Raw genomic sequence first — 14,043 nt, forward strand, 5'->3', positions numbered from 1 at the left:
TGTATCTCATTTCCAAGATCTCTCATTATGTAACTATATTTAAAAATCTGAAAAAAAATGTAGCTTTTGAATTCAGCAAAGTCACGTTGGTTGCTAAGGTGCTATTATACTTTTTATATATTTTTATAGGCCACTGAGGAAGACGTAGGTCGAAACGCATCTGGCCTTTTGTTTTAGAAACAATTTTGCATAGAATTGCCAAGTATTTTGGATATTTTATTCACCCTTAGCATTTTAAATCTTTCAGTGGGGTAATTTTACCCTTTTAGACATTACATTGTTTTTCTGCTCCAGGGTGTTGTTATTCTTTTTTAGTTTTTACCAGAACCCTTTGGTGGTTGTGTTTAGTGGAACTTCATACTACATGTTTGTCAACGAAATACCCAAAATATACCTGAAAAATTGACTGAACACATAGGAGAGACAAAAAGGACAAAGCGTTTCCTAGCAAGTCAAAGTGCTTTATTTTATAAAGCCTTACTCATGTCTGGAGTGTGTTTTTAGAACTAGGCAATACAATGTGAAACTTCCTCACCTTCTTCAAACAATTTAACAGTAAAGAGTGTCAAAGATTGTTACAGACAAAAAAAAAAAGGCTTTGTAATTACTTCATTAAAAAGCATATGTTAATTGGCCACATTGGAATATTTACCCTTTTAATGTAACATTATGTACCTCTTAGTTTCCCGGTAGTATCTTTTCAGTCCCATGATACCTTAGAAGCCACTGTGTATTATAAAAAATAAAACATTCATGTGGTGCCAAAGATAATGGGTGTGCGTGTATAAGGGAACAAACAAAAACAGTATGAATCAAGCCACACTTATCAACTTAAATACATAAATACACAGACTTACACACATATGTTACAGTACTGTTAACATCACTAGAAGGGTCACACGGCAACAGGATTGGGAATAGGTTGGGATCCTGGAAGGAAACTAGACAGACACAAAGAACAAGGCATATTCTGGGATCATGAGGAAAAACCCAGGTGTATGCCTGATCTGTAGAGTAATAGTTGTAATATAAAAGTTGTGCCTGATAGATCAGACCTACAACTCAATCCTGACTTTTAATAATCCTGTTACATAGACTAACAGATACGTTGGTAGAAATATGGACCCACACGTCTTCACTCTTGTCAAAGCAGGGTAGCCAAGGCCCAATCATCCAGTTTGATCCATCCACAGAATGCTTGGAGTGCCACAGTAGATCACCCCAATGTGATCAGGGCTTATCAAAACCCTTTAGAGGGGTTCTCATTTGTTCCCTTTATGGACATACATATTAGAAAGTAAACATATTAGATATGACATTCTACAATATATGGATTATTAGCGGAGTATGATTTTCTGGCAGTTATGAAACCAACAACATAAGCAACATAAACCCATATTTGGATTACCAACATGGGTAAATGCCAATGAAAAGGTGCATTGAAAACTTGCATTACCCAAGGAGGAGTCTAGGGAGACACACCTTCCCAAGTGAACTCCAATGTCTTTTTACCCATTCAGCATAAATCTGAACATTAATAATGGTGATACTTGCAATACACTTGTCATGTCTGGCTATATTGCTGTGTTTAGACTAATATATTTTTCAGAATAGAACTGGGAACAGGGTATGCTACCATAAAAAAAGCACGTCTGTATTCATCGAACAACTATGACATCAAATCATAATCTTTTTAAAAATAACGTGTGTTATTATAAGCAGTAATAAAAGCATGTAAACCAATGCAACTACCCATTTGCAACTACAGACCCAGTGAAGCAACAATAGAATAACTGAAGCTGTGGAAAGCAAATTAATGTAATTGCTGTGCTGTGCCACAGACAAACTGCAACTCACAAGAACTTACAAAACGAAGATTTGTTTGTATAAAACACACTTTCAAATTTCTTTATTATTATTTCTACATCTGAAGCTCTCATCAGTTCAAGGTACTGATTTAACTGCTTGGTGAAGCATGAAAGCAGAAAATATCTATTCTGAGGAAAAACTGGATCAGGACAAATTTGGAGAAGGGGAATCTGTACATTTTATCGAAACATTGCACATTCTACAGAACACTGCTTGCACATTTCATGGAAACAAGTTTAGCCCTACTATAGAATCCCAAAATAAGTAAGCATTGCAGCCTAAGTTTTCAATGGACACTGCTTCTAGCAGAACAGTAAGGGCCCAGCTGATTAATGGCAGCTGTGTTAAAACAAACAACAAATGCCAACATCTCTATCAAGAATCTAATGTCCAAGAAATACCTTACTTGCCTTGCAGACTTCACTGTTCAGAAGCTGGAAGGGATCAGATATTTTAGATCTGATCCTAACCAACAGTGATGATCTGGTTAATGGAGTGGAAGTGGCAGGATCCTTAGGTGGCAGTGAACATGTTCTCCAGGAGTTTGTTATACAACAGAAATGGGAAGCCAAGTGTAGCTAGGCATACATTCTAGACTTTAACCAAGCTGATTTAAATAAACTTAGGGAAATATTGGAGGTGATCCTGTGGTCAGGAATACTAAAAGATAAGAGAGTACATGATGGATGGGGATTTCTTAAAAGTGAACTACTGAAGGCACAATTTCAAACTGTTCCAAGGAGGAGGAAAAATGGCAAGTGTCTTAAGAAACCGAGATGGATAATTAAAGAACCTTCAACTGAACCAAGATTTAAAAGGGTCATGTATAAGAAATAGAAAATGGGGGAAATCACCAAAGAATAATTCAAATGAATTACCAGTACAGTCGGACCTTCTTATACACAGATTTTTTATACACAGATTCAAGCATCCATGGTTTGAAAATGTTCAAAAATGTATATATTTCAAATATAAAACCTTGCTTTTCCATTTTTTTTTACTAAGGGGCACCATTTTGCTATGTCATTATATTTAATGGGACTTGAGCATCCACAGATTTTGTTATCCACGGGGGATCTTGGAACCAAACCCCAGCGTATAACAAGGGTCCACTGTGTATGTAGGGAGAAAGTTAGAAAAGCTAAAGCACAGAATGAGCTCAGGCTTGTTAGAGAGGTTAAAAATAATAAAAATAAATAATTTCAAGTCTCCGGGGCCAGATGAATTACACCCAAGGGGATTAAAACTAGCAGAAATAATCGCAGAACCACTGGCAATAATCTTCGAGAATTTCTGAGAACAGGAGACATCCCAACAGACTGGAGGAGGGTAAATGTTGTCTCCATCTTCAAAAAGGGGGAAAAGTGGATCCAAACAATTACTGCTCCGTCAGGCTGACATCCATACTAGGAAGGATTCTAGAGCAGACAGTCTATAAGCACTTATATAATGCCATGATCATTCAAAGTCAACATGGGTTTCTCATGCCAGACTAATCTGATCTTTTTTTTTTCTGACAGAGTTACAAGCTTAGTAGATGAAGGGAATGCTATGGATGTAGCATATCATGATTTCAGTAAGGACTTTGACAGGGTCTCCCATGATACCCTTGCAAACAAACTAGTAAAATGTGGGATAGACAATGTTACTATTAAGTGGATTTGTAATTGGTTGACTGGTTGAACCTAAAATGTGCTCGCCAATGGTTCCATCCTGGAGACAATTGACTAGTGGTGTGCCACAGGGTTCTTTTCTGGACTCAGTGCTATTCAACATCTTTATAAGTGACTTGGATGATGGACTAGAGGGTATGCTTATCACATTTGCAAATAATACCAAATTAGGAATGATAGCCAGTGTCCCAGAGGACAGGATCAAAATTCAAAATGACTTTAACTGACAAGGGAGCTGGGCTAAAACTAACAAAATGCATTTCAAAAGGGAGAAATTTAAGATACTACATTTGGGCAGAAAAAAAATGAAATGCAAAGATATAGGATGGGTGACACCTGGCTTGACAACTGTATATGTGAAAGGTATCTAGGAGAAGACCATAAGCTGAACATGAGCCAAAAGTGTGATGCGGCAGCTGACAAAAGCCAATGCGATTCTAGACTGCATCAATAGTATAATGTCTAAAGCAAGGGAATTTATAGTACAACTCTATTCAGCTTTGGTCAGACTATACCTGAAATATTGCGTCCAGTTTTGGACACCACAATTGAAGGAGGATATTGACAAGCTGGAACATATATAGAGAAAGGCCCTATGAGGGAAAGTTTAGGGTGCTGAGTATGTTTAGCCTGGGGAAGAGGTTAAGAAGCAACATGACAGCCATGTTTAAATATTTGCTAGGATGTGACATTGAGGAATGACCATGCTTGTTTTCTGCTGCTCCAGAGACTGGGACACGAATCAATGGATTCAACCTACAGGAAAATAGATTCTGCCTAAACACTAGGAATAATTTTATGACAGTAGGAATACTCTACCTCAGGGTGTGGTTGAGTCTCTTTCATTGGGGATATTTAAACACCTAAATCTTTCGGGAGCATTTTCAATTTGTATTCCTGCATGGCAAGGATTTGGACTGGATGCCCTTTGTGAGCTCTTCCAACTCTGATTCTATTATTCTATCAGAATCTGCGGTCCATATTCTGCTGGTAAAACCTTTATCAAGCCAGCCAGAAAGGCTTAAAAAAAAAACCCTTTACTCAATAATGAAGTGTGTTTCAAAAGCTCATATAGAGAATTTTGTGCCCTTTTTGGTTGGTGTAATAAGGATATTACAATAATATGAGACTGGAAATAAAAGAATAAATACATGAAAACATTTAAGGGGAAAATTCATTAAAATGAATGTCTGAGACATTAAACAGAATCATATATCCAAAACCCAGTAAATGGAATCTAGAGATGAGCCAAAGCTCTCTGCTAGGTGAGCAGGCAATGTTAGCAATGTAGAGAATGGTAGGAAGCCAACAGTTTACTGGGAAAAGAAACACAGATCTCAAAATTATGGTGGGCTTCACAAGATAAAGATAATGATACTACTACTATCATCTCTAAATGTGCACAGTAGAACGAGAGAGGGCAGAAAATCCAACCCAACTCTAGATGCAGAACTGAAGCATGAGTAGGAGTAAGTGTGTCTAAAGAACATAAATAAGGGAAAGACAGAAAATCATAGAAAATCTAAGAAAACCATACAGCAGCTTCTAGCTCTGCTGAAAGCAAAATGAAGGCTGATTATAGTGGTAAACAACTGGGATCCTTCTGAATGAGAATGGGAAACATCCGATAAACAAGAGGCTGATTATTTTTATGGTGATATATGGCAAGATATACACATCTCTCTTATTGCGCTGATTGATGATTCCACCAGTGAATATTATACACAATTTCAATAAAGCTCTAATCCTGGACATGAGGACAGTGGTCTCATGGTCTTAGTTCAATACAGGGAAATTACCAGAGCAACCAGTTCCAGGGGGAGAAGAGCAGAAGGATGCTGAAGACACCACAAGACAAAAAAGAACATTCCTGTTGAAATCTCATGAGGCTGACGAACCAGCAGACTTAATAGGCTCTATGTTGTGATTGCATTAATGGTGAGCATCTTTCACAGCAGTCAAGGTGGCAACTGATGATAAGGCTGTAACTAGAGGCTGTTCAATTCTAAGCACTTGGTTTTAATTACAGTCACAAACGTAAGATGGGATACCATATTACAACTGGCAGGAAGAAGGGATGAAGACTGTGCATTCATCCCATAACTAAATTATTTCCAGCAGAGGCTGGAATGAGGCTGACTTTTCCAAGGTCTACTTGAAATGGAAAAAAATGCAGGAAATTGTAGGTAAAATCACAGCAGTAGTAAATTTGACCCTGCAATAATAATACAAATTAATCTGAGGTAGAAGAGCCAGAACCAGTTTAAGGTAACCACGGGACCTAGAAATGTGGCTAGGAAAATTAATTAGGAAGCAAGCAACACTTAGTAGAGCGAGAGATTATTTATAGAGTCTTAGTTTATCAATGTGAAGAGGAAATAAATGTTTTGGACAGATAACTTTTTAAACAGGACCAAGATGTATCATTTGCCCATTCAAGACATAACAGATTAACTTCTTAATCAAACATTAAGTGGAATTAGAGACAATACCGAGCAACTGAATGAAAGACTCCAAATTTGACATGTACTGAAACATGCAGAAAGTTGAGAAAGGAGCATGTAGGGAAAAGTAAAATAAATGTATCATCATTTAAGATTATTGTCAAAATCATGAGAAAACAAGATCTAGCAAATGGGGCATACCTCACTGGCATGATATAAAGCCTTCCCTTTTCCAGGGCGATTGTTGCCCCTACCATGTCTCCTGAAGCACATATGTCAGGAGAAATGCTTGAAGCAATGATGAACAAAGAGGCGAACCACTTACCAAAGTCAGCAGCTCTGTGAATGTCCACTCAGCAACCAGCTGAGGTAAGTGGTCGGTAGCCACAATTGCTGCTACTTCATCTTCTGAAGGTCATGCATTGAGAATAATGGCGGGCAACAATCTTTGCTCTAACTCCTCCCAAGCCACCACCATGCACACACAAATCCCAGCTTCCCCACCATACTCTGACACCAACTTCCATCTCCTCCCCTCTCACTCCCTGCCACATGGCCTGATGCTGAAAAAAGTGTTCCAAGCATCTTCCCTCTCTGATGGGTGAGCTAATCAGTGCCTGAGTTCGGCACCCCTCTTGAGAAACTGCCACTTCCTGGGGAGAACACCCCATTGTTTGAGAACCTAGGGGTTGGAGCAATCTGGAAGGCCAGTTTAGTACTACTACTACTACTAGTAGTAGTAATAGTACAGTTGGCCCTCTATATCCACAAATTTTTTATCCATGGATTCAACCATCCATGACTTGAAAATATTCCAAAATAATACAATTTTATATAAGAGACACTATTTCACTATGCCATTGTATTTAGTGAGATTTGAGCAACCATGGATTTTAGTACTCACAGGGGGTTCTGGAACCAATCCCCAATGGATACCAAGGGTCCACTGTAGTAGTAGTAATGATAATTTAATTCTTACCCGCCTCCCCCCAAGGCTTGAGGTAGGGTACAACATCATGGACTTGGAACTCTGTATCAAAGAGGGTTTGTCTAGTACCCTCACTCTGATGTCCTTCTACTGACAAGTAAACACTTTTTTGTTGGTTAGTTAAATGGGGTTTGGCTTATTATCTGATCTGTCTTCCCCTGCTGCTCTGTGTTTTGATCTTAATATGTTTCTAACTGACAGACACTTGTTTGACTTTTAGTATGCTCATATTTAATTGTTACAGTTGGCCTTCTGTATTCCAAAAGCAAACCTTGTTTTTGCCATTTTATATAAGGGATAACATTTCACTGCCACTGTATTTAAGTGGAACTTGAGCATCCACAAATTTTGGTATCCACAGAGGTCCTGGAACCAAATCCCAGCAGATACCAAGAGCCCACTGTATACTGTTTTTACTGGGATCAAACACTGATAGGAATGGGGACTGCAGCCAGGAAATCAGAAGAAGATTAAGAATGGGGAGGACAGCTATGAAAAAACTAGAAAAGAGCCTGAAAAGCAAAGAGCACAAAAGTTAGAATCATACAAGGTATTGTATTCCCTATTACCATGTATGGATATGAGAGCTGGACAGTTAAGACAGAAGATAGGAAGAAAATCAATTCATTTGAGATGTGATGCTGGAGAAGAGCGCTGAGGATTCCGTGGGTAGCCAAAAAGACAAAACAAATGGGTCCTAGAGCACATCAAACCAGAAATCTCCCTGGAAGCCATGATGACAAAAAGGAGATTGTTGTACTTTGGACACATCATGAGAAGCATGACACACTGAAAAAAAAAACACAACAATGATAGGAAAAGTGGAGAGAAGTAGAAAGAGAGGAAGACCACATGCTAGATGGATGGACTCTATTAAGGAGGTGATGGGTATGGGTATGAGTTTACAGGAACTCAGGATGTCTCATCCACAGGGTCTTCATGGGTTGAGATTGAGTCAAGAGCTGTTAACAACAACAAAAACCATTACATTCCACTTTTTAAAAGAATGCATTTTATTTATGGCTAGGCATTTTTCGTGGAAAGGGGAGAGTGCAAATGTAACAAAATGCATACATCAATCCTGGTTGAGGCTTGCACCAAATGGATGAATCCATCCCAACTTGGAATAATACCGCTATAATTTCCTAACAACTGTATATGCTCCTGTTTTGCAATACTAAGGGAAATTGACTCATCTAGGAAGTTCTATACAAGAAGGATGATACTGGGATTAAGGCAGATGCTGGGAATTAACACCATGGTTCCACATTCCTTACCATCTGCAAACTTCAGGAAAAACAGGACCACACACACAGAATCCTAGTGTACTATCTAGGTAGCTCTAATGAGAAGGACTGCAATGCAAAGTTGTTAATCATTCCTACGGCTATTCAGACCTCCTATAGCGTATTCTCCAACTGAAATAATGATCTGTAAATTACTAGAACCCACGGCTGTAGTGATCCAATACAGAATTCCGGGAATGACAATTCAAGGTGTTAAATGAATTCAAGGTGATAAACCCACTGATAGGTTTTGTAAACATTAGTAAAAAATAACTAGGACATGTTTAATTAGAAATAATAACTTTATTACAGCCATTTGGCCAGCACATTAATTAGAAATGAATATAAAAGGACTGAATGAGTGCCTGGAATGAATTAAATCCAATGAAGTGAGAAGCTGACAAAAGGACAATGCAAGAAAGTTTCTGGAAAAGAGCATTCTCTTTTTCTTCCTGAGAAAGACCTGGTATCCACACAGCGAAAACCAAAGAAGCAGGGTGAACAGTAGCATTAGGGATGGATTTTTAAAGGAAGTTAACAGACCTTACTAAAGAAACCAGATTTTCTGGATCTTTTTGATAAAGCATTTCCAACAATAGCAGACCTCTAAAAAGACAACCAGGATGAAACACCATCAATTGGCCAAGTGGGAAATGGAATACTTACTGTGAAGATTCCCTTCATGGCTGGTTAGAAGGAGGCCTTAAAAGGTTTAAGGTGTCCTACAATCCGAGAAACTAGGCATTGCATTGTCAACATTTTTGTACTAGCACCAGTGGCACTCATCAGTGTTCAAATCAAAAATAATAATTTGCGGCACTCAGAGAAGAAGATAGCACTCTGACATACGGACTGTGAGGCCCCCTCCATTGCTGGAGTGTCAGCACAATGGATTTTTTTTTTGCAGGGGCAAGGTTCCTCAGTATCAGTCCAGAAGGAATTGTCATATTAAGTATTGAAATTCCATTTCCTGTCTGATGGAAGGAAGCCTCCAAAACAGAATATTCCTAAACTAGCTAGACTATCAGTGCGCCAGAAATGAAGTCTAAGTTCTAGGAACTACTTTTTGTAAGACCTGCTTGGTAAATTTGGACACTGCAGAAGCATACATGTCTGCTTTGTAGTGCCTTATGAAAGCTATGTTTCTTGCTGATGTGACTACCTTGTCCATTTTAGCTAGGGAGGTATTGGTGGTCAGTGCTGCCGTGTTTCAGCACTGTTAAAGCAAATAAATAACTTGAGTTGGATCTGGGAGGTCTTGGAGACTTTTTGTCGTGTTTTGGTAGGAAGAATAAAGCTTCTGAACAGTTAAATGTTGCTATGCTGTTGAGGCAGATTTCAAGTACCCTATGGACACCTAATTTATGCCATGTCTTCTCCAGGGGTTGTAGAAGGAAGGGTGGACAAACTCTACCCAATGTAAGAATGTTTAACTTTGGGAGAAAGCATGTTCTGACTTGAGGCTGATCATGTCCCTCCTAAAGTGGAATAGGTCCTCTCTGACTGATAGTGACACTAGTTCCAAAATCTGCCTTGCCAATGTTATCCCAAAACACTTCATAAAAATAGTGCTTTTGGGGAGAAGATATATAGCGAAGGACAGGTTTAAAGGGTGATTTTTGCCAGTGATGGATTTCTGTTTCAGAAGTTGGCTCTGTGATTAGTAAGAGAATGAGAATATTCTGTTCCTTGTGATAGGTTCTTGAATGAAGCCTGTGGCACACATTAAAGGAATTGGTGGAAAGATAAGCAAGAACAGTGGTATTCAGTGGGAAAAGATAACATAGATAAGCTCATGTTTGGCACATGGGGAAGAAGGGACAAAAAGGTCAAAGGTTTTGTGAACATGAAAATATTTCAAAAAGGGAATAAATATATTGTGGCATCTGGACTGTGTTTAAAGTTTACCGTTCCTTGAGGAAAGCGTGTGCAACTCTTACCCAAGAGGTAAGGAGTTAAAGTAACAGGTTGTTGGAGCTTTTAAAAATTTAGGGAGGTACCTTTATTGATCAAGCTCAGCCTTCCCTAGTCTGGCATTTCCCATATGTGCTGAACTGCAATTCTAAGAATCCCCAAGCCAGCACATCTAGCTGGTGGATTCTAGGATCTGCAGTCTAACACATTTTGAAAAGTGCCAGGTTGGGGGAAGACTGACTTATGCACAAGATCCAAGCCAAAAAGGTCATTAGGTAAGACCTGTTAGAAGACTCATCAGCTCAAACATGTATTGTGTAGACTAACATTTGATGTGAAGAGACACACCTAACAGCACAATACAAATTAATGATGTTTATTATGAGGTTTATTATAGCCTTCAAAATCACAGATGATGGCAGTCTGCCAGTGTACAGTATACAATATATCCAATCGTACCAGTAGGAATTCAGGTGGAAAAACGGCAATTCAATTGGTGAAGCATCATTCCTAGGCATATTTGGCTGGGAGACAGGCGGAGTTCTACAAAGATCCAGTGGTGCCTCTTCCATGAAAGTGTGAGGTGCATTTGCAAAGACTGGAATTTCCAGAAACATTAGGGTTAAGAAAAAGAAAAGCCAAAACATTTGATCAATGTCTGAAAAGGCTAGTATATGTGGAAAGAGTGCATTTTATTCAAGCCCACTCTTGCTAGAAACCAATGATTTAGTTCTTTCTTGAACTATCTTAAATCTGTCATTTTTGTAACACATCATAAATTGAAGGATGCAATTTTGGATATCATGTCCCTCAAGGGGCCATCAAAACTTAGGATCTGTCTTAGAATAGATGTTGAACAAAACTAATATTACTAAGGAAATTAATATGTTATCCAGATTTGCAACAGTTGAAATATATATTTTAAAAAGTGTGGAACCAACATGATCACTGTACAACACAATAATAAATCAATTATATCAAAGAGGAAGAAGAACAAAGTTAGTGGAAACAGTAATGAATTGGTGTGAATGGTATGTAGCTGTCTAGGAAGCAAGCCTGGGTAGCAGAAGGAAAAAAGAGGCAGCTGCAGGAGTGCTAAGGATGAAGAAAAGCATAGAAGGCTGTCTAATACCTAGTCAGACCATTAGTCTGTTTAGCTCAGTACTGTCTACATTGTCTGTCAGCAGTTTTGAAGAGTTACAGACATAGCATTTCCAGTACTATCTAGAGTTGTTAGGGACAGAGTTAGAATCCTTCTACATATAAAGCATGTACTCTAACACTGAGCTACAACCCTTCTCCAAAGAACGTTCAAAGAGATCCCCGTTCCAATAGTGAGTAGTCCAATGTGGGGTAAAATTATCAAGGATGGATGGTTGTGAAGGCCCAGAGTAAACCTCAGCATCCGTTTGTTTTCCCATAGAAAAAGTGATCATAAAATGTCCAAGAATTTTTGTGAGCTAAAACCAAAAGGGGGAATGTAGTAGTTAACTCTTATTTACAATCATATCATTCTCCCCTCCCAATTTTATTATCTTTGGTGGAAAACTCACTTAGATATGTTAGCATCTGAAAGAAAAGGTAACAAACCCCTATTTAAAAAAATTGTGGAGCATAACAAGGATGACACAGCTTTTGGCCACACAAGATAGCAAGATCAGCTGCCGCTTTATCAGAATTCTCAGAAGTCAACGCTAGATACATTATACACAGCTGTAGTCTGAACAGCCCTGGCATTATGTTGCAGGAGAACCTGGCACTCATGGGATAAATTTTAAATTGTACTGGGGTAGTGCAGTTTCTGTTGTTATGAGTTGCCTATGAATGTCTGTTTCAACAAAGAATTATTAAAAGGCACAATTTTAGCACAGTGTGTAAGTAGAAAATATAATTTTAAACATATATCAAATTAGATCTTTACTGAAGTTTGGAAACTTTCCCCCAAATTTAGAGTGTTTCAGGTTACAGGTGACAGTAAAACTTTAAGCTATCAAACAACATAATTTGGAGAAAAAACAAAGCTTATTATTATTAAAGTAATAAAAACGCCACTTCTAAAAATAATACCTCAAAACAATCTGTCATCATTGATGGTAAAATCTATCATGGAAGTGAGTGAAACATCCACTTGGGTACATTACTGCATATTACATCTCAAGGTATTACTTCATCTTGCCCTGCAAAATAGCTTTACATGTAAACTTCAGATTCACATACTGCACACAGCCTCAGAAGCATCCCTGTTTCCCTAGTAATGTAAACAGCAAAATTTAGGGCTTAAAAAAAGGAGTACTTTAATAGAATATTAAAAACAGCACATGTAAGCATTTAAACTTTTCTCTCTCTCTCTCTCTCTTTCTCTTTATCAATTGGAAATGAACAGACTTTCCTATTCCTTTGTTCATGTGATGGAAAATAACATTATTGCCCAAAACAATGCTTTTCTTCTAAAAAGCATATCTCATTTCCTTTGTAGCATACTCAGTTCCTATACGCTAAACATACAGTGTGAAATCTTTGTGTAATAAAACAGTGAAACCGTTTATCTTCCTGCCCCCAACCCATCAAAATATGTTTACCCTTGGCAAAGAACACACAGCATGATTATGGCATTTTGATCGTAGTAAAACAAGAGCCAAACCTCTCAATTCCTGGAAGACTGTTTCCTGTTGTGATAGGCCAATTTAATAAAATTAAAATCTAAATGTTGCCAACAGGAAATCTTCCAACACTTGGAGCTATTCTTAAGGAGTGTCAGCATGCAGGATTGTTAAGTGTAACCTGTGCAGAAAGGTCATAGTCGTCATCGTCACCAATACTGTCTTGCATCACTCAGTTCAAAAATTAAACTGATCCACAGTTTAGCTTTGATACCAATGCTGTTGTTGAACTTAACATGCACATATTCCTCCCTTCCCTTCCCCCCAACTCCTTTGTCCATTTGTTCCACTTCAGCTAGTATCCACGGAGTGTTGTTGTTGCAATGCACACCGAGTAAGAAGCTGATCTATTTTAGTTAATATTAGTTAATTTATATTCATTTTTGCACACTCATACATGCTCACATACTCACACACACACAGACACACGCACGCGCATCAGAAATAGCTAGAACTATGCTGGGCATAATCAGGCAGCTGTTTAAAAGCGAGTATTTCACCCCAGTCAGTCATCTTTGCCAGCAGATGTAAACAAGGGGGCTGCCTTCTGCAAGATAGCACTTGAGAGTTCCTTTTAAAAGAAGCTTTTATCCCTTACACACTGGTAGCCATTGCTGCTGTTCCCAGACCTCATGTATCTGTCCAATGGAACATTAGGTTACGTCAAAATGTTGGCAATAAAGTCCAAGAATCGCTTTGAATACTGTTCAGGGTTAACTGTTGAAATTTCCGCACCAGCCTGAAAAGCAAGAACAAAGGGACAGGGGCAAAGAAGAAGTTAAGACAAGGGGAAGTCTGTGGCTCTCTTCAGAGGCTGATTTATTGTGGAGGTTTCATCAGAAGCATGAGGAAGGCTGAGAAATTATATTGGTATGTCAGGGTATATATAAAATACAAGTTGAGGAGTATTAGTAACATCAACAATGTGAGAACTAACAGAGAACTAACACACGCCTCTCTCTCTTGCAGTTCTCAAAATGTCATACCCTGGGGTTACTACTGCTTTCCTCACAAGTAATGGTGCTCAAGATGTCACTCCTCAGCTTTACCCATCTCCCCAAGCCATTCTCACCTTCTCCATCTTTCTACTTCTGTTCATAATTCTCTTGGTTAAAAACATTTTGTAAATAAAAATGTGTTGTTATCTCCATTCTCTTGTGCTAAAGTCACAAACGGCTGACAGTCATAAAGTTGAGAAACTATATCTAA

General features: G+C 38.4%; 1 protein-coding gene across 4 annotated transcripts in view; it reads right to left on the reverse strand.

Moving 5' to 3' along the window:
* Positions 1-440: 440 nt before the first annotated feature.
* The window catches only part of PIP4K2A (phosphatidylinositol-5-phosphate 4-kinase type 2 alpha), a 116,750-nt gene continuing 103,147 nt past the window's right edge, over positions 441-14,043 (reverse strand). Inside the window, exons 10-12 of one of the 4 annotated variants that reach the window (XR_016281957.1) lie at positions 13,464-13,573; positions 12,242-12,351; positions 441-10,772 (exon numbers count right to left, since the gene is read on the reverse strand). Coding sequence is in view for 1 of the 4 variants with exons in the window: in XM_089533354.1 (XP_089389480.1) it covers positions 13,493-13,573 (81 nt within the window). In the remaining 3 variants the exon portion in view is untranslated. Of the gene's footprint in view, positions 10,773-12,241; positions 13,574-14,043 lie in introns of all 4 variants that reach the window. The other 3 variants (XR_016281956.1, XR_016281955.1, XM_089533354.1) reach the window with 3 other exon arrangements.

Source organism: Sceloporus occidentalis, unplaced genomic scaffold, assembly GCF_023333645.1.
Source record: "Sceloporus occidentalis isolate IW3139 unplaced genomic scaffold, rSceOcc1.0.p SCAF_7, whole genome shotgun sequence".
NCBI classification, from domain to species: domain Eukaryota; kingdom Metazoa; phylum Chordata; class Lepidosauria; order Squamata; family Phrynosomatidae; genus Sceloporus; species Sceloporus occidentalis.